Source organism: Trachemys scripta, chromosome 7 (genome assembly GCF_013100865.1).
Source record: "Trachemys scripta elegans isolate TJP31775 chromosome 7, CAS_Tse_1.0, whole genome shotgun sequence".
Classification (NCBI taxonomy): Eukaryota; Metazoa; Chordata; order Testudines; family Emydidae; genus Trachemys; species Trachemys scripta.
Window position 1 is genome coordinate 124,270,466 of NC_048304.1, and position 18,592 is coordinate 124,289,057.

At 63.3% G+C, this 18,592-nt stretch overlaps 1 protein-coding gene across 2 annotated transcripts; it reads right to left on the reverse strand.

Moving 5' to 3' along the window:
- Nucleotides 1–3,043: 3,043 nt before the first annotated feature.
- Nucleotides 3,044–16,825, reverse strand: LOC117879885. Of its 2 annotated transcripts, XM_034775396.1 has the most exons (8): nt 14,408–16,825; nt 13,449–13,540; nt 11,173–12,514; nt 7,771–7,923; nt 5,487–5,628; nt 4,773–4,909; nt 4,180–4,281; nt 3,044–3,985 (listed from the first exon to the last, which is right to left on the reverse strand). In XM_034775396.1, the coding sequence occupies exons 3-8, from the start codon at nt 12,472–12,474 to the stop codon at nt 3,881–3,883; spliced, it is 1,941 nt and encodes a 646-aa protein (XP_034631287.1). In that variant the 5' UTR covers nt 12,475–12,514; nt 13,449–13,540; nt 14,408–16,825; the 3' UTR covers nt 3,044–3,880. The 2 variants fall into 2 exon arrangements, with proteins under 2 accessions (XP_034631287.1, XP_034631288.1); XM_034775397.1 differs by lacking the exon at nt 14,408–16,825 and having other exon boundaries at nt 13,449–14,247.
- Between the last annotated feature and the right edge of the window lie 1,767 nt (nt 16,826–18,592).

Genomic DNA, 18,592 nt, shown 5'->3' on the forward strand with positions numbered 1-18,592 from the left:
GAACCACCATCGCGACAAGTGGGTGGCTGAAGCCCCAGGCTGTGTCCTTTTTATGGAGCGACCCTGGAGCTGGCAGGAATGGTGCTAGACGCACAGGCGCCAAAGATGGGCCCTTTGCCATCAGGGAGCCCAGCACGGCACTGGCCATGGGCCTGCTCCCCAAATCCCTAGAGCAGATCTTAGAAAACAGCCAATCCAGATTTAAAATGTGCCCATGCTGGCAATTCCACCACGCCCGTGGTAGATCGTCGCATGGTTAATTGCCCTCACACTCACTGTTCAAAACTAGTGCCTTGTTTCCAGCCCAGATCTCATGGCAACGGCGCTAGGCCAGCACCTTGCCCGACGGGCACGGCTGCCCGGCCTCCCCCGCTCTCCCTGCTCGGGGTGCTAGACAGTCCCACTGCACCGGTGGGCAGTGGGGCTCAGCGAGGTGGGCGCGTATCGAAGCTCAGAGGGCCAGGTGTGGGAGCGGGTTGGGGCACATGCACTGGAGACCCAGTGCACGGCGTGAACTCGGCCACGGCCGAGCGCCAGCCCAGTGCCGAGAAAGACACAACGGCTCCGGCTCTTTGCGGCTCAGCGATGGCCCCCGTGGGACCCATTAACCCTTTATTAACATGGTGGTTGGGGCAGACGAGGGGCCGGACTCTCCTCGCTTTCGGTTTTAATACACACACTGAGTGGGAGCGTATGGCTGTTCCTGGTAGGAAGCCAGGCGGTGCCATGGGATTTGCAGCAGTTGCTCTAAATATGTTTCAATAACCGGCCAGTCCCAGCCACAAAATCCAGGCGATGGAAAGAAACAGGTTAACCTCCTGCTTGCGGGGTTACGAGCAGAGACCAGGACGAGAGCCAGACGGGGGCAGAATCGCTCACAGCTGTTGCTGTGGTGTTCTTCCTCCCTCTAGCAACCGGGCCCAGCCATCGGGGTCTGGTCCTGGATTTTTAGTGGGGTGGCTCCATGCGCCTACAGACACAGACACCAGACACTCAGCCATGCACACACGGGCAATTTCTAGAAGCTGGACTATTTCTTTTCCAAACTTGGCGTGGGCAGGTAAATTATCCCCAAGTAACACATTTACCATGAGCCGGAAATATTGCTGCTGGAGCAGCCGGCCTCCATTTCCCAGACTGGCTGAGGTCTGAGTTATGGCCCTGCTGGAAAGACAGCGGGTTTGTAAATGCTTCTGTTTGTGCCGCTTGCCAGCGAAATGAGAAAACATTGATCACCGGGGCCGAGTTTGAGCCGGGAAAGAAAAGCAAAATTGGGAAATGCCGCGAGAGACAGACACTGATCGATGGGCCGGGACACCTCCCCCGGCGGCTAACCGGACTTGGAGAATTAGGTGCCAAAACCCATGGGAAGACGGGCAGCTTTGCAAGCCCCAGCCAGTGCCCAATTCCCTGCTCACTGTACCAGAGGGGGGGTCTCTCTCGTCACTGGGCTTTGAATCAGGTGGCTAGAAACAGGCAGCCAGAGAACAGCAGTTCCCCTTCACCCAGGCCTGTGCGCCGTGCCCCGAGCCCGGAGGGAAGCCATGGGCACGTGCTAGCCAGCGGGAGAACTGCCTGAGCCCACGAGCTCTCGTCCGGTCAGCGTGCCGCTGTGGGGGGCTCAGCGGGTAGAGGGGTGAGGCTAATGGCCCGGTACTAAAAACCCAAGGGCTGCCGGACTGGGTCAGACCATCTCGTCCGGTAACCGGCCTCCGACAGCGACTGGTGATGCAGCTTGAGAGAGATCCCCCCCGTCCCCTCCCAGCTCCTGGCAGCCAGAGGCCAGGGACAGCCAGAACATGGAGTTGTGTCCCTGCCCATTCTGGCTAATAGCCGTCCATGGAGCCATCCTCCAGGAACTTGGCTGATCCTTCTTTGAGCCCCGTGACACTCCTGGCCTTCACAACATCCCAGAGCCAGGGCACTGCCGTTGAGAGGGAGGCCCTGTGCCTGACACCCTCCCACTGGCCGCGAGCCGGGCGTTAGCAGTCAGAGATCCACACAGTTTAAGGGACCGTTAGACAATCCAGTCTGAGCCCCTGGCCAGCATGGGGCATTACATTCCCCCAGCTCCCCCGTACATGGCCAATGTTTGCCTGAAGCGTCTGTCAGGAAGGCAGCAGGCAGGCTCTGAACCCAGCCCGTCCCATAGCGGTTTGTTCAGGGGTGGAGCGGCCCCATTAGAAACGTGGGTCTTCTTTCCCCTTTGAAGGGTCTGGCTTCGGCTCCCAGTTCTTGCTCTGCCCGTGTCTGCGAGATCAGAGAGCCCTTCGGGGGTTCGGATTTGCTCTCGGCATCGGCTCGCCTCTCGCGCAGAGGGGACTGATCAAGCCCCACTCGCTGAGGCGACGCTGGAAACCAACACCACGTGCTGCCCAGAAACAGCCCAGTGGACTGGAGAGGCCTGGGGGCAGGACCCCGCTCTAGATCAGGTCCCAAGACCGGGCCCCCTCCCCACTTGCCCCGCTCACCCTGAGCTAGGGAGAGTTCTTTTGTATTCGTGAGAGGCTCCCAGAGGGCTCGAGGCCCCATTGTGACAGGCACTGCCCAGTCCCCTACAGAGATACGGGCCCTGGCCCTCGCAGGCTAAACAGACAAGACAAAGGGTGGGGAAGGGAAACTGAGGCACGGAGCAGCGTCATGACAGAACCGACGTTTCCTGCAGGCCGGTTCAGGCCCCGTGTCACCGGACCAGATTCTGCTGCCCTCCATGTAGCGCCGCTGAAAGCGAGAGGCTGACGTGGGTCTTCGCCGGCGTTCCAGGCTTGTGCTAGGGCCTGGCACTGGGGTGAATTTCACCCAGGAGCTCTGGGCGGAGATAACCTCGCCCACGCCCCGCCCACTGCCCCCTAGTGTAGCCGCAGCCACCTCCCTTTAAATAACAAGCGCCAGCAAAACGCATGTCCCGGAGAACCCCCGCCGCGGCGGCACCAACCCCAGCGCAGCGGGCACCACCGTGCAACGCGCCCCCGGGAAGAACGGTGACGTTCCCGTTCACGGGGCGGGCCGCTCCACACAAAGGGAAGGTATCAGAGGGTTCAGCCAAAATATATATATGTCAAAGGACTAGTTTCTGCTGCGGAAGGATACACTTATTACAAAGGTTGCGATGCATAGTTATAAAAGTGAGTCCTTGAAGCACCTGAAGTCCCCGGCTGGCCGGCCTGCAAGCCCATCCATTTCCCCTGATCCTCGTTACCTCGTGCTAATTATCAGGGACCACCTGCGGGGCTGTGCATCCGGAAGGCACTTGGCAGGGGGGATCTGAGCCCCCCTCACAATCCTTCAGCTCCTCGCAGGTAGGAAAGCAGCATCCTCCCCCACGGCGGGGATGGGGAAACTGAGGCACAATGCGGTGACGAGAGGAGGTGAAGGCCAAAGGTGGAGCCAAGCACTCTCGGGTCCCAGGCCTGCCTTCTTTGGTAACACGGGTGCTGGAATGTTCCGTGGGTTCTTGGCCAGGGCTGGGGGGCCTTGCCGATGAGCCGGGACCTATCTGCAGGGTTTGTGGGGCCCCTGCAGGCAAGGGGCTAGCACCGTCAGCGTCATTCCTCCCACCTCGCTGAATTCATCGACGGCCCAACCCAGAGCAGGGCGATCTTGGCCACATATCCCCCCCCCCCCTCCCGCCCCCCCCGGCTGTTCAGAATGAGCTGGGCTGGCCAATGAGCCTGTTTCTCCAGGGAGCAAGACAGCGGAACCCGCCTGCTGCAAGAACCCCCCGGGTACTCCACACCTGGGCACCCACCCACCCCGTGGCGCCCCTGCCAGCAACGTCCACGGCTGGATCCCAGCGCTCTGCCTCCAGGCACCCCAGGGATGCGCGCCCATCTCTGCAGCCCGTCTCCGGTGGGGGGCAGCCGTGGGGCCTGGGCTCCGCTCACTTGGGGCTGCCCCTGCTCGGCGTGTCGCCGGGCTCCGGGTTCTCCTCTTCCTCCAGGTACTGGCACATGCTGTCCACCAGGGAGTCCAGGCCCGCGAGCCCCTGCGGAGACCCAGACGGGGGGTGAGTTACCAGCATGGGAGGGCCCCGCTCTGCCCTGCTGGGGGGGGTCACTGAGCTCAGCCCACCCCCAACGCCTGCTCCTGTCCCCTGCCCGAGGCCCCCCAGGTCCTTCGGGAGACCGTCCCCCAGCCTGAGCCATCCCACCGGTCCCCCACCCCGCGTGCCCGGCTCACCTGGTGCTGGGCCAGCAGCGGGCGCAGACAGGTTCTCATGCTCTTCCGGAAGGCGTAGGGGTCCTCGCTGCTGGACAGGCTGCTGGGGTCAAAGCAGACGCCCTGGAGGCAAGAGAGGAGTGTGGGGAGGAGGTGAAACCCCACCGGCCAACCTGCCCCCCTCTCCCAGTCACCCCGGCCCCACTGCCAGGACCCTGGGCAACAGATCATAGCTCTGAGCCCCCTGCACGATTCCCCGCAGCCCAGCACCCCCTAGGGAGCCCCCCACCCGCCCCCGCCCCGCAGCCCAGCGCCCCCTAGAGATCCCCCACCCGTGACCCAGCGCCCCCTAGGGAGTCCCCCGCAGCATAGCGCCCCCTAGAGACCCCCTGCCCGCGGCCCAGTGCCCCCTAAGGAACCCCCGCCCACCCCCCGCAGCACATTGCCCCCTAGAGACCCCCCGCCCACGGCCCAGCGCCCCCTAGGAAACCCCCCCATCTGCAGCTCAGCGCCCCCTAGAGAGCCTCCCTGCTGCAGGGGCAGGAGCGGGGGGACGGGCTGTGGAAAGCCCCTTGTGCAGAAACCAGCAGGTGTGGGAGAGCAGCGAGCCCCACCTGGGCCGTGTAGATGGAGGCCGCGCCGACGTCCCCAGGGTGGAAGTGGTGGCGTTTGCAGAACCTCAGGAAGTTCAGCACCTCCCGCAGGGCTCGAGCTCCCTCCAGGCCAGGCCCCTCGGGCGGCCGCCCCACCGCTGGGGAGGGCAGAGGAGACAGATCAGCGACCGGGACCCTGCAGGCCCAGGCTGCCCGGTCACTCCAGCCAGGGCGACTGTCCCAGAGAACGGGGACCAGGCAGCTGCCAGCGCCCACGGCTTAGACTCGGGGACCGCCGCCTCCCAGCAGGGCCAACCAGCCCCAGCTCCCAGCCCCAGGGCCCTCTAGGGAACCTGCCGGAGGAAAGGGGCTGCCCAGAGAACCGCCACTCGGCTGGGATCCTGCCCCACACTCCTGGGAGCCGGGGGCCCCACTAGCCCATATCCCGCCTTTGAGAGCCACTAGGCACCCAGCCCCTCGCTTGCCTCTCCAGCGTCTCAGCCGTTCCCAGAGCCAGAGCCTGACCCTGCCGGGGGGCAGACGGGCCAGGGCCTCCCCACGGCTATTCCAGCCCGACCTGGGTGGGGTGCTGGGGATCTCAGCACTCGCCCGCCCCCCCCCCCATTAATGGGGTGCTGGTGGGACACTGGCGGGAACCTCTCTGCTGCAGCCTGGCACCCCGCGGGTGCCCACGTGCTGCCCCGGCTGCCCCCCCATGCCCTGCCGGGCGCTCACCGTGCACGTCCCTGTCCTCCATGAGGTAGAGGATGGAGCCGTTGCGGTCGTACAGGACGGCGTAAGGCACCAGCAGCGTGGGGTGAGGGGGCAGGAACAGGAAATTGTGTAACATCTTCCTCCAGTCGGAGACCACGGGCACCTGGCAAACAGAGGAGAGGCTGAGACTGCGTCCTGGGCCCCAACCAGCATCAACTGGGGCCCCTCAGTCCCGACCTGCAGCCCCCTGCCAGCCCAGCCCTGGGCTCCCCCACCCCAGCTCTGCCAGTGCCCCTCACTCCCAACCTGCAGCCCCCTGCCAGCCCAGCCCTGGGCTCCCCCACCCCAGCTCTGCCAGCGCCCCTCACTCCCGACCCGCAGCCCCCTGCCAGCCCAGCCCTGGGCTCCCCCACCCCAGCTCTGCCGGTGCCCCTCACTCCCGACCCGCAGCCCTGGGCTCCCCCCGCCACAACCCCTGAATCCTGACCTCCAGGATACACAGAGGTCTGCTGTTTGCAGGCTCCTCGGGGCAGAGAGCCCGTCTCAGTCTGCATTCCCTACAGCCCTGAGAACAGGGGTGCAAATGCCCATTCCTGGCCCCTCCCTCCCCAAATGCGCCTCGGCTCTGGGCCGAGGACACCCCACTCCAACCCCCTCGCCTGGGCCAGGCCCTGGGGTCAGCTGCCGGGCCAGGCTCTTCCCCGGAGCTAAATCGGGCGCCGGTTTCCAGAGGCCGCCGTCGACGGCCATCAATAGCGCTCGGTTAATTAATTTGATGGGAACAGCAGGGACCACACTTTGCATTTAGTGAAGTTCCGAGAACTTCCAACCTCATCTTCATAATTGGCCTCATAAATTTGAGGAAAGAGAGAAATCAGCAAAGCAGGAGGAGGGAAAGGAGCGAGAGGAACCGCTGCGCGCGGCAGAGAAGAGAAGTGGCTCCATTTGGCGTCCTTATTTAATTTGATTGCACAGATCCATCTTCCCCCTCCCTCCGCCAGCCCCCGCGCTCCCTGCTGGATTGACCTAATCATGATAAATTCATATTCATTTCCCCGCCTGCGCCGGCGGGGGGAGCGCGCTCGTTACGCCTGCCCGCCCGGCCGCCACGCCATTAGCTCCTGCAAATATTTACTCATGAATATTAAGCTCTGCCATTAACATGCAAAACCCACTGACGCCCCCCACCCCCCGCCACCCCAGCTCCCGGTGTCCTTCCAGGTCTCCCGCGCTGCAGCGGGCGCCAGGCAGGTGTGATTAAACATTGAGATGCTTGGCGGAGCCGGTGATTAAAGCTCGGCGCTCCCCGGGGATGGGGAGCAGAGAGGGCGCAGGGGCTCCGTGTGGATCAGATCCTGGGAGGTGCCGAGGAGAGGCTCAGAGATTCTGCATCACCCTCACCCCCCGCCAGCCCAATGGCCTAATGGTTAGTGCTGGGCTGGGTGGGCCCCACTGCTATTCCTGCCCCAGCTCCCTCTCACAGCCCAGGGGCTGCGGGTCGGGAGTGAGGGGCACCGGCAGAACTGTGCCAGGGAGGAGCCCAGGGCTGGGCTAGCAGGGGGCTGCAGGTCAGGAGTGAGGGGCACTGGCAGAGTGGGGGTGGAGTGGGGAGCCCAGGGTTGGGCTAGCAGGGGCTGTGGGTCGGGAGTGAGGGGCATCGGCAGAGCTGCAGGGAGCCCAGGGCTGGGCTAGCAAGGGGCTGCGGGTTGGGAGTGAGGGGCACCAGCAGAGCTGTGGGTGGGGGAGAGCCCAGGGCTGGGCTAGCAGGGGGCTGCGGGTCGGGAGTGAGGGGCACCAGCAGAGCTGGGAAGGGGACCCCAGGGCTGGGCTAGCAGGGGCTGCGGGTCGGGAGTGAGGGCCACCAGCAGAGCTGGGAAGGGGAGCCCGGGGCTGGGCTAGCAGGGGGCTGCGGGTCGGGAGTGAGGGGCACTGGCAGAGCAGTGGGGGGGCAGCACCGTAGCAGCGGGGGGCCATTCCCAGCTCCAGGACCTCCCACTCCATTTTCAGCTGCTGCAACATTTGGTTTATTTTTAATTTTCAGGATCATCAGATTCACAGCCAGTGGGGAGGGAGGGGGGCAGCCCCTTCCTGGGAAGCAGAAGCCAGGAAGCTGTGGAATGACAGCGCATTAGAGCCGTGTAATGTCCTCATCGCTCACCATGGGCCGCTCTCAGTCCCCCTCCCACCACGCAGCCCCTCAGACGCCGACGTGGGACTGTCCCCTGCTGGCCGGAGCGGGCCCAGCCCAGGCCCCCTCTCCAGGGCTCTCTGGGGCTCCGGACAGGGCAGGTCCTTGGCCACGTACCTTTTTCATCAGCATGCTCTCCCCGGTGACCCGGTCCCGCGCTCGGAACCAGCGATCCGCCAGCTTCTCCGTGACGTAGAACTGCCGGCCCAGAGCGTAGTACAGGAAGAGGCTGCAGTTGGGCAGGGTCGTGGCCAGCTTCCGCCCATCCCGCTGGAAAGGAGAAGGCATTTTAATGAACATACCAACGGCCAGACTGGGTCAGACCAAAGGTCCATCTAGCCCAGTGTCCTGTCCGCCGACAGTGGCCAATGCCAGGTGCCCCAGAGGGAATGAACAGAACAGGGAATCATCAAGTGACCCATCCCCTGTCAGCCATTCCCAGCTTCTGGCAAACAGAGGCTAGGGACACCATCCCTGTCCATCCTGGCTAATAGCCATTGATGGACCTATCCTCCAGGAACTTAACTCGTTCTTTTTTGAACCCTGTTATAGTCTTGGCCTCACAACATCCTCTGGCAACAGGTTGACTGTGTTGTGTGAAGTAGGACTTCCTTTTGTTTGTTTTAACCCTGCTGCCTATTAATTTCATTGGGTGATCCCCTAGTTCTTGTGTTATGAGAAGGAGTAAATAACACTTCCTGATTTACTGTCTCCACACCAGACATGATTTTATAGACCTCTATCCTATCCCCGCTTAGTTGTCTCTTTTCCAAGCTGAAAAGTCCCAGACTTATTAATCTCTCCTCATACGGAAGCCGTTCCATTCCCCTAATCATTTTTGTTGCCCTTTTCTGAACCTTTTCCAATTCCAATATATCTTTTTTGAGATGGGGCGACCACATCCGCACGCAGTATTCAAGATGTGGACGTACCATGGATTTATATAGAGGCAATCTGATAGTTTCTGTCTTATGATCTATCCCTTTTTTAATGATTCCCAACATTCTGTTAGTTTTTTTGCCTGTCGCTGCACATTGAGTGGCAGAAAACTATCCACAATGACTCCAAGATCTTTCTCGGGTGGTAACAGCTAATTCAGACCCCATCATTTTGTATGTATAGGTGGGATTATGTTTTCCAATGTGCATTACTTTGCATTTATCAACACTGAATTTCATCTGCCATTTTGTTGCCCAGTCACCCAGTTTTGTGAGATCCTTTTGTAGCTCTTTGCAGTCTGCCTGGGACTTAAATATCTGGAGTAGTTTTGTATCATCTGCAAATTTTGCCACCTCACTGTTCACCCCTTTTTCCAGATCATTTATGAATATGTTGAACAGCGCTGGTCCCAGTACAGACCCTGGGGGACACCACTATTTACCTCTCTCCATTCTGAAAACTGACCATTTATTCCTACCCTTTGTTTCCTATCTTTTAACCAGTTACCAATCCATGAGAGGAGCTTCCCTCTCATCCCAGGACAGTTTACTTTGCGTAAGAGCCTTGTTAAAAGCTTTCTGAAAGGCCAAGCACACTGTACAGACTGGGTCGCATTCACCCTTTGGGCCGCAGCGTTGCACTGGGAGCCCACGTTTAGCTGATTGTCCACCACGACCCCCAAATCTTTGTCAGAGTCGCTGCATCCCAGGATAGCGACCCCCCCCGTAGGGCTGGCTGCATTCTCCGTTCCTCCATGCAACATTCATAGATTCAAGGACTGGAAGGGACCTCAAGAGGCCATCGAGTCCAGTCCCCTGCCTGCATGGCAGGACCAAATACTGTCTAGACCATCCCGGATAGACATTTATCTAACCTACTCTTAAATATCTCCAGAGATGGAGATTCCACAACCTCCCTAGGCAATTTATTCCTGTGTTTAACCACCCTGACCGTTAGGAACTTTTTCCTAATGTCCAACCTAGACCTCCCTTGCTGCAGTTTAAGCCCGTTGTTTCTTGTTCTATCCTTAGAGGCTAAGGTGAACAAGTTTTCTCCCCCCTCCTTATGACATTTAGCCACATTCGAATGCGTATCCCCAGCTCGCCCTGCACCAAGGATCTGACCTCTCCGTTACTTCCCACTCCCCCAGTGGGTGTGTCACCTGCAAACGTTACCAGGGAGGATTTTCGGTTTCCTTCCCCGTCACTGATCAGAATGGTAAGTTGTGTAGGCCCAAGAACCAACCCTGGTGAGATTCCTCCAGAAACCCCCCCGCTCCATGACAATTCCCCAGTTACATTTTGAGACCTATCAGCCAGTTTTTAATCCATGTCCCGTGGCTGTGTTAGTTTGATATCGTGCTAGTTTTTTAGGCAAAATATCATGTGGTACCAAGTCAAGCTCCTGACATGGCCTTTGGGGGTGAAAGGAAACACAAGGGTCTACAAGCCGGCTGGGAACCACCAGGGAGGGCCTTGCGTCAAGCCGCCTAGCGGTACGTGAACCTCATGGAGAAATCAGGCTTCAGGGCATAAACCGGCAGGGTCAGGAAGGAATTTTGACAGCAGCTGTACAATTAACCAGGTGCATTATGGGGATTTGGCCTGACCGTGGGTCATAGGTGGGATGCTTGCAGACCAGGCACCAGCTCGCCTGGGCACTGGCAAATACACAGCCGGAGTCCGGCTCACCTGCTAACACAGGTATTCGATTGCTCAGCAGCCGTGTTGCGTCTCTGTGACTGCGAATCGCCGTACAGGAGAGGGGCATTAACCCGAGCGAAGAGCTGCGGAGAGCGCAGGAGCTCCGGGGCTGGAGAGTGTCTCGGAGGCTGGGTTACCGCCCTGCCTGGCCACACCCAGAGTACTAGGTGCAAACGCTGGCTCAAGTCACAAGGGGGAACGAAGCGGGTAAGAACATAGGAGCTGCCAGGCTGGGTCAGACCAAGGGTCCATCTAGCCCAGTGTCCTGTCCCCGGTATCCTGCCAGAGGCCAGCGCCGGCTGCTCCAGAGGGAAGGAAGAGAACAGGGCAGGTATGGAGTGGAGGGAGCCGGCTCGCCGCTGTTTGGGTCCAACAGGGAAACCAGCAAGAGGCTTGGCGTCAGCAGCAGGCTGCATTTAAAAAAGTGCGGGACTAAGTGGCCGGGGGCTGTGGGTTGGGATGGGGGCACCGGTGGGGAAGGGGAGGCTGTGGGTCAGGATCAAAGATCGCAGAGCTGGGGCAGGGGAGGGGGGGAGGGGAGTATAGGGCTGGGAAAGCCGTGGGGCTGGGAGGGGGTCAAACCAATGAGCTCATTGGATCAAGGACTGTCCTTTCCTAGCTGTGTACCACACCTGGCACATTTGGGGCACTCCTGTAATCCTGGGGTTCTCCACCTTTTCCATACCAGGACCCCCCCCCCCATCTAGTCACGACCCATAGCAGAGAACCCCTGCTGGGGGTCACAGCTACTAGCAGGCTCAGGGACGCAGGGCAGCAGCCGGCCGTGGGCACACGGGAGAGGGGTTAAGCCCGAGCCAGGTTCCTCGCCCGCTCAGCTCCCTGCCGGGCACCCGCCAGGCGAGCTGTCGGCACTCACCATGGGCAGGATGGCCAGCCCCAGCGCTGCATGCTCCTCCACTCGTCCCAAGACCAGGCCCGAATCCAGGAGCGAGAAGCAGCCGCCCTCGGCATCCAGGAACGTCCGTCTCAGCTCCTCCAGGAGGGACAGGCCGCATGCCTTGGTGAGCCTCCCGTAGGCGTCCTCCACGGACGTCTTAGTGGGAGCGCTGGCACCCGCGGGCCCCAGGTCCCCGATTTGCTGGGCCTGGCTGGCCGGCTCCTGGGAGACGGGCTGGCTGCTTTCACGGCCCGGGCCGGCTGAGCCAACAGAGCTCTCGGTCCCTGGCCGCTTCCCCAGCTCAGTGTCCCGGGGCCAACTCGTAACTGCCTCCTCCTCTGTCCCGCCAGGACCTTCCGGCGGCAGCTCCTCTTCCCGTGGGTCTGCTGAGGGGGGCTCTGGCTCAGGGGGGGCACACGGGGCCAGCCCGCTCCCCACTGGATGGGGGATGTCCCGTGTCCCTTCCCGGCTGATCACCAGCTCCCTCGTGCCCTCGCTCAGCGCGATGCTGCCGTCCCGCCGCGGCTTGGCTGCTGTTTCCGATGTCAAGGGGTCACGCCCACGGCCTGCGCCCTCAGCCCGGTGTGCGCCCGCCCTGCCCGCCGAGAGGCCAAGAGCTGCGTTGGGAGGGACGCCCGCACAGCCCTGCTCTTCCCGGACCCCACAGCGACTCTCTGGTGGAGACACATCCCGTCCCGGCTGCACGGGGCAGAGCCGCGCCTCAGCCCAGGGGGAGCAGCCTTCTCGGATGGGGGGCTTCTCCAAGGCCGAGGGGGGAGCCGTCCCATCCTCCAGCCCTGGCTTGGTCTCTGGGGGCTCCCAGAGCTCTAGATCCAGGCCTTTGAGGCCCCCGCCGCACCTCCCTGGCTCTCCCCAAGGCCCGCTGCTCAGCCTGGCCGTCCCGGTGGGCAGCTCGCTGGGCTGCAGTGTGAGGCGGGGGTCTCGGTGCGGGGGCGCAGAGCTGGTCCCGAAGCTGAACGGCAGTGTGGACTGGCCAAAGCCCTTCCCCGGGCAGGACCCCGGGGGCAGCTTGGGGTAGGGGGCGTTCCAGAGCCGGCAGCCGGCGCCAGGCTGGGGTCCCGTCTGCAGCTTAGCGAGGCTGCAGCAGCGGCAGCCGGCGGGAGAGGGGGGCCCCTCGTAGCCCGGCACGGGCAGCGCCCCCGTCTCGCTGACGGCCGTCTTGATGGCGTGCTGATGGCTCCGCGTCCCCCCAGAAGGCAGCAGCGCGGCGGTGAGGTCGATGTCGGTCTCCGTGGTGATGGGGGACCCGGTGCGCTGCATGGTGACCCCGCAAGATGGTGGCTTCCCAGCAGGAACAGCCCTGGGAGGAGACACAAGGGACAGGGGTGACAGGCGCAGGCCTCGGGGCTAGCTAGGCGCTGGAACTGCGGGTGCAGCCCGCTCCCCGACTCGGGTGCAGCCCCAGGGCCCGTCACTGACCCGTCCCCTCAGCAGATCTCCCCAGCCTGGGGCCGAGGGGAAGCTCAGGGTCTGTTCCCACCCTGGGCAGGTCCCCAGCCCTCCTGAGGATGCGGTGCATTCTCACTGCTCCCTGGGTACCCCCCACCTACCCCAGCCAGCCCTGCAGCGACCCCTCTAGGGCGAGGGGGGTTTGGTCCCTCAGTCCCTTTCAGTCCTCGGCCCCCTCTTGGGGTCGCCAGCAAGGGGCCTGGCTAGTGCCCAGCGTGGGGGCTGTTTGTACGTGGACACCCACTCCCCGGGAACCGGGCAGTGCGCGACCCGCTTGGCACAGGTCACCAGTGGTGGTCCGGCCACCTGCTGCTCCCTCCCGGCTGCCCTGACGGCTGAAGGGGGCTGATTTGCGGGGAGCTGGTGGGCAACCAGGCCCCAAGGACGGGCTGCAAATGAGGGAATTCCACAAGCCTTGTCCGCACACGGACTCGGCAGAGTGGCCACAAGGGGGTGCCATTCTCACACCGATGCTCACGGGCCGGGGGAGTCAACGGGACAGCACCGTAGCCACGGCTGGGAGCCCGAGGGGCCAGGCAGGGCCTGGGGACCCCCCACTGCCTGCCTCAGCTCCGTCCTAATGCTTTGAGAGCAAGAACAAGTGAGCTGCTGCGCCGCAGGGCCCTGCTGCCACTCCGGCTGCGAGCTTCCTCCCCACAGTGCCCTGTCAGTAGTAGGGTCAGTCCCCTTCCGGGAGCTGAGTCTCCGTTACCTGTGACCCATCCCCGTCCCCACCCCTCCATCGCTCGCTCTGTTCTCAGAGTTTTCCCCACTCAGGAACTTACTGGATTCTCCCTGACCTCACTGGCGCCCAGGATCCGCCCCACGAGGACACCCGCTCACTCGCTCATGGCCTTGGTGCCAATCCGGGGGTCAGCTGCAGAGAAAGGGGAGTGTCAGTGGGGGAGACGGTTCCTGAGGGGCAGGGGCACTGCGGCCTGTGCCCTCCCTCAGCTCTGGGCCTGGCATGAGCAAGGCCTTAATCCTGCCCATCAGAGCAAGGCCCAAGCCAGATCCAGCCACCCGATGCGAGCTCCCTGGCAGCAGTGCCCCGCCAATGCCCCAGCACTCCCCAGCTCAGGCCCCTTTTCCGGGAGGCCTAGGTGGGGCCCTGGCTAAGGCTCATCTGGTTCCAGCCTGATGGGAAGTGCCCGAGAATCCGCCCCCAACCCCCCCACACACACACACACGGGGCCTATCCTCACACCCAAGTGTTCAGGGAAGCGCCCGAATCCGAGTCGCACGCCCCAGACTGCCTGCACCAGAGCCTCGCTGCCCCTTCCCCTGCACAGTTACCCAGGATCACTCTCAGTTCCTGAAAACCCCATCAGTGCCAATGTGCCCACCCCCGTACCCCAGGCTGTTGAGCAGAGCCCCATGGGGACAAAACGCCGATCCCCTCCTGCACAGGCCCTGACCCCAAAGAGAATCCCCATCCGCTGTTGGCAGTACAGGGCCAATGACACACAGCACAGTGGCTCCAGCTCCATCCAGCAGAGGGCGGCGGTGGCACAGCACCCTGGGTGGCTTATTGCCACATTCTCCCCCTACCTAGGGACAGCACTTGGCTGTTTTCCAACCCAAGCGCACAGCCCCAGATCCAACCCCCCTACCCCACTCCCCACCCCCAAACGCTGGTGCCGTAGTCTGCCGCACAGATCCAAGGGCCTTCTCTGCCGCATCACTGCCCACCTGCCCTTGGCCAAGGGCCTGCACGAAACCCCCAGGCAGCAAGGCCCGTTACCTCGCCCTGAGATCCTCCGGCCTACGTGCTGTAGCCCAGGCCCGAGCGCACCGACTCTGCGGCAGGCACCCAACTTCCTTCCTCTCCACCCTGCCGGGGAAAAGCAACAGCGAGACCGAGAGGGGAGGAAGTGCCGCTGCCAGACCCTAGACAAGCAGCCCTGGCTGGACGCCGCCCCACGGAGCCTGGCCCGCAGCGGCCTGTCCAGCCCCCGACAAACTCCGGGCTGGGGAAGCCGCCCGTCCCAGGGGAGCTAAGCAGCTGTGGGACATCGGTGCCAACCAAGTCCAGCCAGAGCAAGCCCCAGTCGGATGGAAAGCGAAAGCAGCTCCCGCCCGTGCGCATGTGCAGCCAACTCCGGAGGCTGGGTTTTGCCAGCTGCCCTGGCTGCGTGCCCAGAACTGGCCCACGGCTGGTTAAGGTCCCCGGGCGGCTGCATGGGCGGCGTTAGGTGGACAGGGTCGGTTTGCTGATCGCTCCCTCGGTAATGGGATGGGGGTCCTCATGGGTTAGTGTCCCCCTGGGACCAGTCACCGAACCGGGGCTGGGTTCAGAACACCCCGAACCGCAGGGTCATTGTCTGGGGGCGGCCGGGAAAGGGGGATGGAGACCCTGCGACCTCTGTGAAGCAACGACACCGATGAGCTTTGAGCTCAGCTTCTGCGGCAGCAGCCCAGACAGGAAGGTGATGGGCCCTTTAGCAACTCCTAGACAGACGCCACAGCAGGGTAGGGGGTCCAGGCCTGTTTCTGCCCAGACCGTCCCCGTGGCACAACGGGGGCCCAGAAAGGCCACGGGCATCGCCTCTCTAGCAGGTTGGCGTCTTCTCCCAGAGGGGCCCAGCCCAGAACGGGAACTCAGGCCACGTTGCCTGGCTCTTCAGGTCCCAGGGGGTGGATGGGCTGAAATCCCGCTCCCTGCACCTGCCCAGCCACCCGGGGGTGAAGCGGGGAGCCGACAGGGAGCGAGGGGTGAGATTGGCCCAGGGAGGGATGGGCTCATTCGTGAGGTTACAGCAAACTTGGAACAGGGCCCAGCCCCAGCATCGCATGGAGTGGTGAGAAGCGCTGGGCACATAGCGCCGGCTGTCCTCGTGCTCCGTGTCCGGAGTCACCCAACGCCTGGGGGAACCGGGAGGACCTGCCGGGCCAGCGCCCCTCACCCGATCACAGCCCCAGGCAGACAGCCGGGCTTGGCGGCTTGGATCAGATCCTGCCGCTCGGGGAGAAAGGAGCGGAACGAAGACGGACAAAACTGCTACAGTCGCTACGCTGGGCATTCGGCCCCCTCGAGCTAGCCCCAGGGGCTCCCGCCTTCCGGGAAACATTCAGCGGAGACAAGACCGAACTGGGGCGGGGGGAACGGCAGGGAGATTTGCAAAGCCCAAGGAGGGGCAGCTTGGCTCAGCCCTCCCAGCCTGGGGGACCCTGCCACCGAGGGCTCCCTCCTTGGCAGCAGAACCGCCCTGAACGAGGGCCGCGGAGCCAGCTGGCTCCGGGGCCCAGCCACGCCCTTCCTGGGCGCCGGGGGGCTCAGATCTCCGCCCACCCAAAGGTCTGGCAGGTCCCTGCGCTGGGCCAGGGGGCCCCGGGCCTCCCCCACCAGCAATGGGAAGAGGGCGCAGCCGCGCAGCTTACCCACTCCCAGCCAGCCATCGCCGCCCTGGCTTCCTGCTCCCACCCCCGCGGCCGCTCACAAACACCAGCCGAGCTGGAGCTGACGAGCCAGCCTGCGCTCGGCCTACACGTCGCAACTCGCAGCCTGGCGGAGAGCCGAGAAGCCCCACGCAGGGAAGGGAAGGGCTAACGGGCGAGCGCAGGCACCGCGGGGGCTTCTGGCTCCGTCCCAGACCCACCTCAGCTCCTGGAGGGGAGTCGTGGGAGAGGCTGGGCCTTCCGGATGGGTGTGAATTAACACCTGGGAGCGTCAAGAACTGATGGGGCAGCTCTGCCGGTGCCCCCCAATCCCGACCCGCAGCCCACTGCCAGCCCAGTCCTGGGCCTTCCTCCCAGCTCTGCCGGTCCCCCTCAATCCCAACCCGCAGCCCTTGCTAGTCCAGCCCAGGGCACCCTTCCCTGGGCCGATGCCAGGTCTGAGCAGCAGATAAATGTGCCCATTTCCCAGGTCCCCGTCCACCCCCCAATTACAGACGGGGCGGGGGCTCCACAGCTAACACCTGGAGCTCTGGGGGGGTTCGGCGGCTACGTCCACACAAGGAGCTGGTTCCCAGCATACCGCACTGAGCTCTGCAGGTACCAAGGGCAGCGTAGCCGGGGCAGCAGCGGCGGAGGCTCGACTGAGCCGTGGGCATGTCCCTTGACACGGTTCGGCCGGGCTGCCACAGCCACACTGCTCTTCACCGAGGCCTGGTCCGTGAGCGGGGAGCACACCCCTCGCTCGCAGACGTAGCCTGATGCTGACCGTTCCAGGTGCGGGGGAACAACGCCCCCGGACCCCTCCAGGGGACGCAGCCCAACGCACCGGCCAGCCCTGCACTCGCGGGCCGAGGCGTCGCTGGAGCGCGTGCGTGAGGCCTGCCGGGAGCTGGCTGGGACCCGTGGGACGCACTCTGCGCTTTGGCAAGGGGTCTGCCCATGTCGCCTGCCCTCAGCCCCCATCACTAGGGTCCTGTAGGCAGCAGACAGCCGCAGCCCCTGCCCCAAAGACCTGCCAGGCTAACACAGGGCGAGGGACCTGGCTCCTAAGCCACAGACTCGAGGGATGGGACCCACGCCTCCTTCCCTCTGCCGGGCTGGGGCCATCCAGGGCCGGGTAAGTATCCACTCAGCAGTGCCACACGGAGCCAGACGAGCACAGAATAAAGCCGGCTGTGTCCCCCACACCGCACTCCCCAGAGATGGCTGTCACCGCGGGCTCTCTGCCCCAGGAGAAGGGGCTGGCCGGGCCACACACTCACCCCTGCAGATCGGGCCCATCTTTGGCCAGGCTGATCTGCCGGTGACCCCCTCGCCTTGCCCTCCTTGTGGGTCTGCCCCAGGGGTGCCCTTGCACAGACAAAGGCTTGCTTGCTTTCCGTGCCAGTTACTGTCTAAGCCGGGGGTGGGGGCGCTGGCAGGCCGGGGAGGGGCAGGCCCACGCACAGATGACATTACGACTTCGGCAACGACGTGCGACCCCGCCGTGCGAATTTTCTCATGGGCTGGATGTGCAGGGCCTGGCCGCCCCTCCCCGGGACAGAATCCATGACAAAAGGGGCTGGGCTGCGGGGGGCAGGAGCCTCGGCTTTCCTTCAGGGGGCTGGGAGAAGTGGCCCCCATCAAGCTCTGGCTGCTGTAAGAGCAGCAGCATCACCCCGGCTCCGGCACACACCTGGGCTTGTCGGCCTTTTGTCAGCCGCTCGTAAAAGCCCTTGTAACTCCGAGGCCGGATTCTTTGATGAGCCGCAGGCTCTGGTTGGCGCCTGGGTGTGAATCGTGGCTCTGACCCCCGCTGCAGAGGGACTGACAAAGGGAGAGAATGGGGGGGGGGTCCCCAGCCCCATCTCACATTCCCAGCCAGCGAATACCTCACGGGTGCAAAATCCAGGGCAGGTGCAGAGTGGGATCTTACCCCGCCCCCACTGCCCACGGGTCTCCCCGGCGCTGCGGAGGGGCATTCTCGCAGCGAGCAGCCCGGTCAGGCAGTGCCTGGCCCAATTGGGAGGTGCCGTTAGAGACGGGACAGAGAGCGGCGAGGGCATTGCTCAGGGTCTTGTCCCAGCTAATTTCATGCCCCCCAAAGGCCGGGTCTCCATGGCCCAACAGGTCTCTCTGGGGCGGGGGAGCTGACTGTGCTGGTTAGCCTGTTTCTCCTTCATTTTCCCACCCCCCGACTACACCCCTGGAGCCCCTCAACGGTCCTCACCATCCTTGTGCCTTTGAAACACACGGATGCTCCTCTGTCCTCTGCCATCGCTCGGCCAAGCCAGACTCACTCAGGGGTTCCACCCGTCCTCGCAGGCCCCCCGTTCTCACTGCCATTCTCAGCTCCGGCAACTGCAGGACGGAGGGGCCTGGCCCGGACAGAGTCAGGGCAGTTGTGATGCCCCTGTCTGCTCCGCGTCACACCTCGGCTCAGCCCGCCCCAAACCACAGCCACAGGGCACCAGTTAACCAGGACACAAGGACTCACTCTGCCCTGGCCAAGGGAAGGCGCTGGTGACCCGCTGGGGCAGGTTGGAATCAG

Coding starts and splice junctions, on each gene's coding strand:
- LOC117879885 (XM_034775396.1), bottom strand. CDS start 12,474: ATGCAGCGCACCGGGTCCCCCATCACCACGGAGACCGACATCGACCTC. Junction 7,924..11,172: donor GGCTGGCCATCCTGCCCATG/GTGAGTGCCGAC, acceptor TCTCCTTTCCAG/CGGGATGGGCGGAAGCTGGC. Junction 4,910..5,486: donor GGAGGACAGGGACGTGCACG/GTGAGCGCCCGG, acceptor TGCCCTCCCCAG/CGGTGGGGCGGCCGCCCGAG.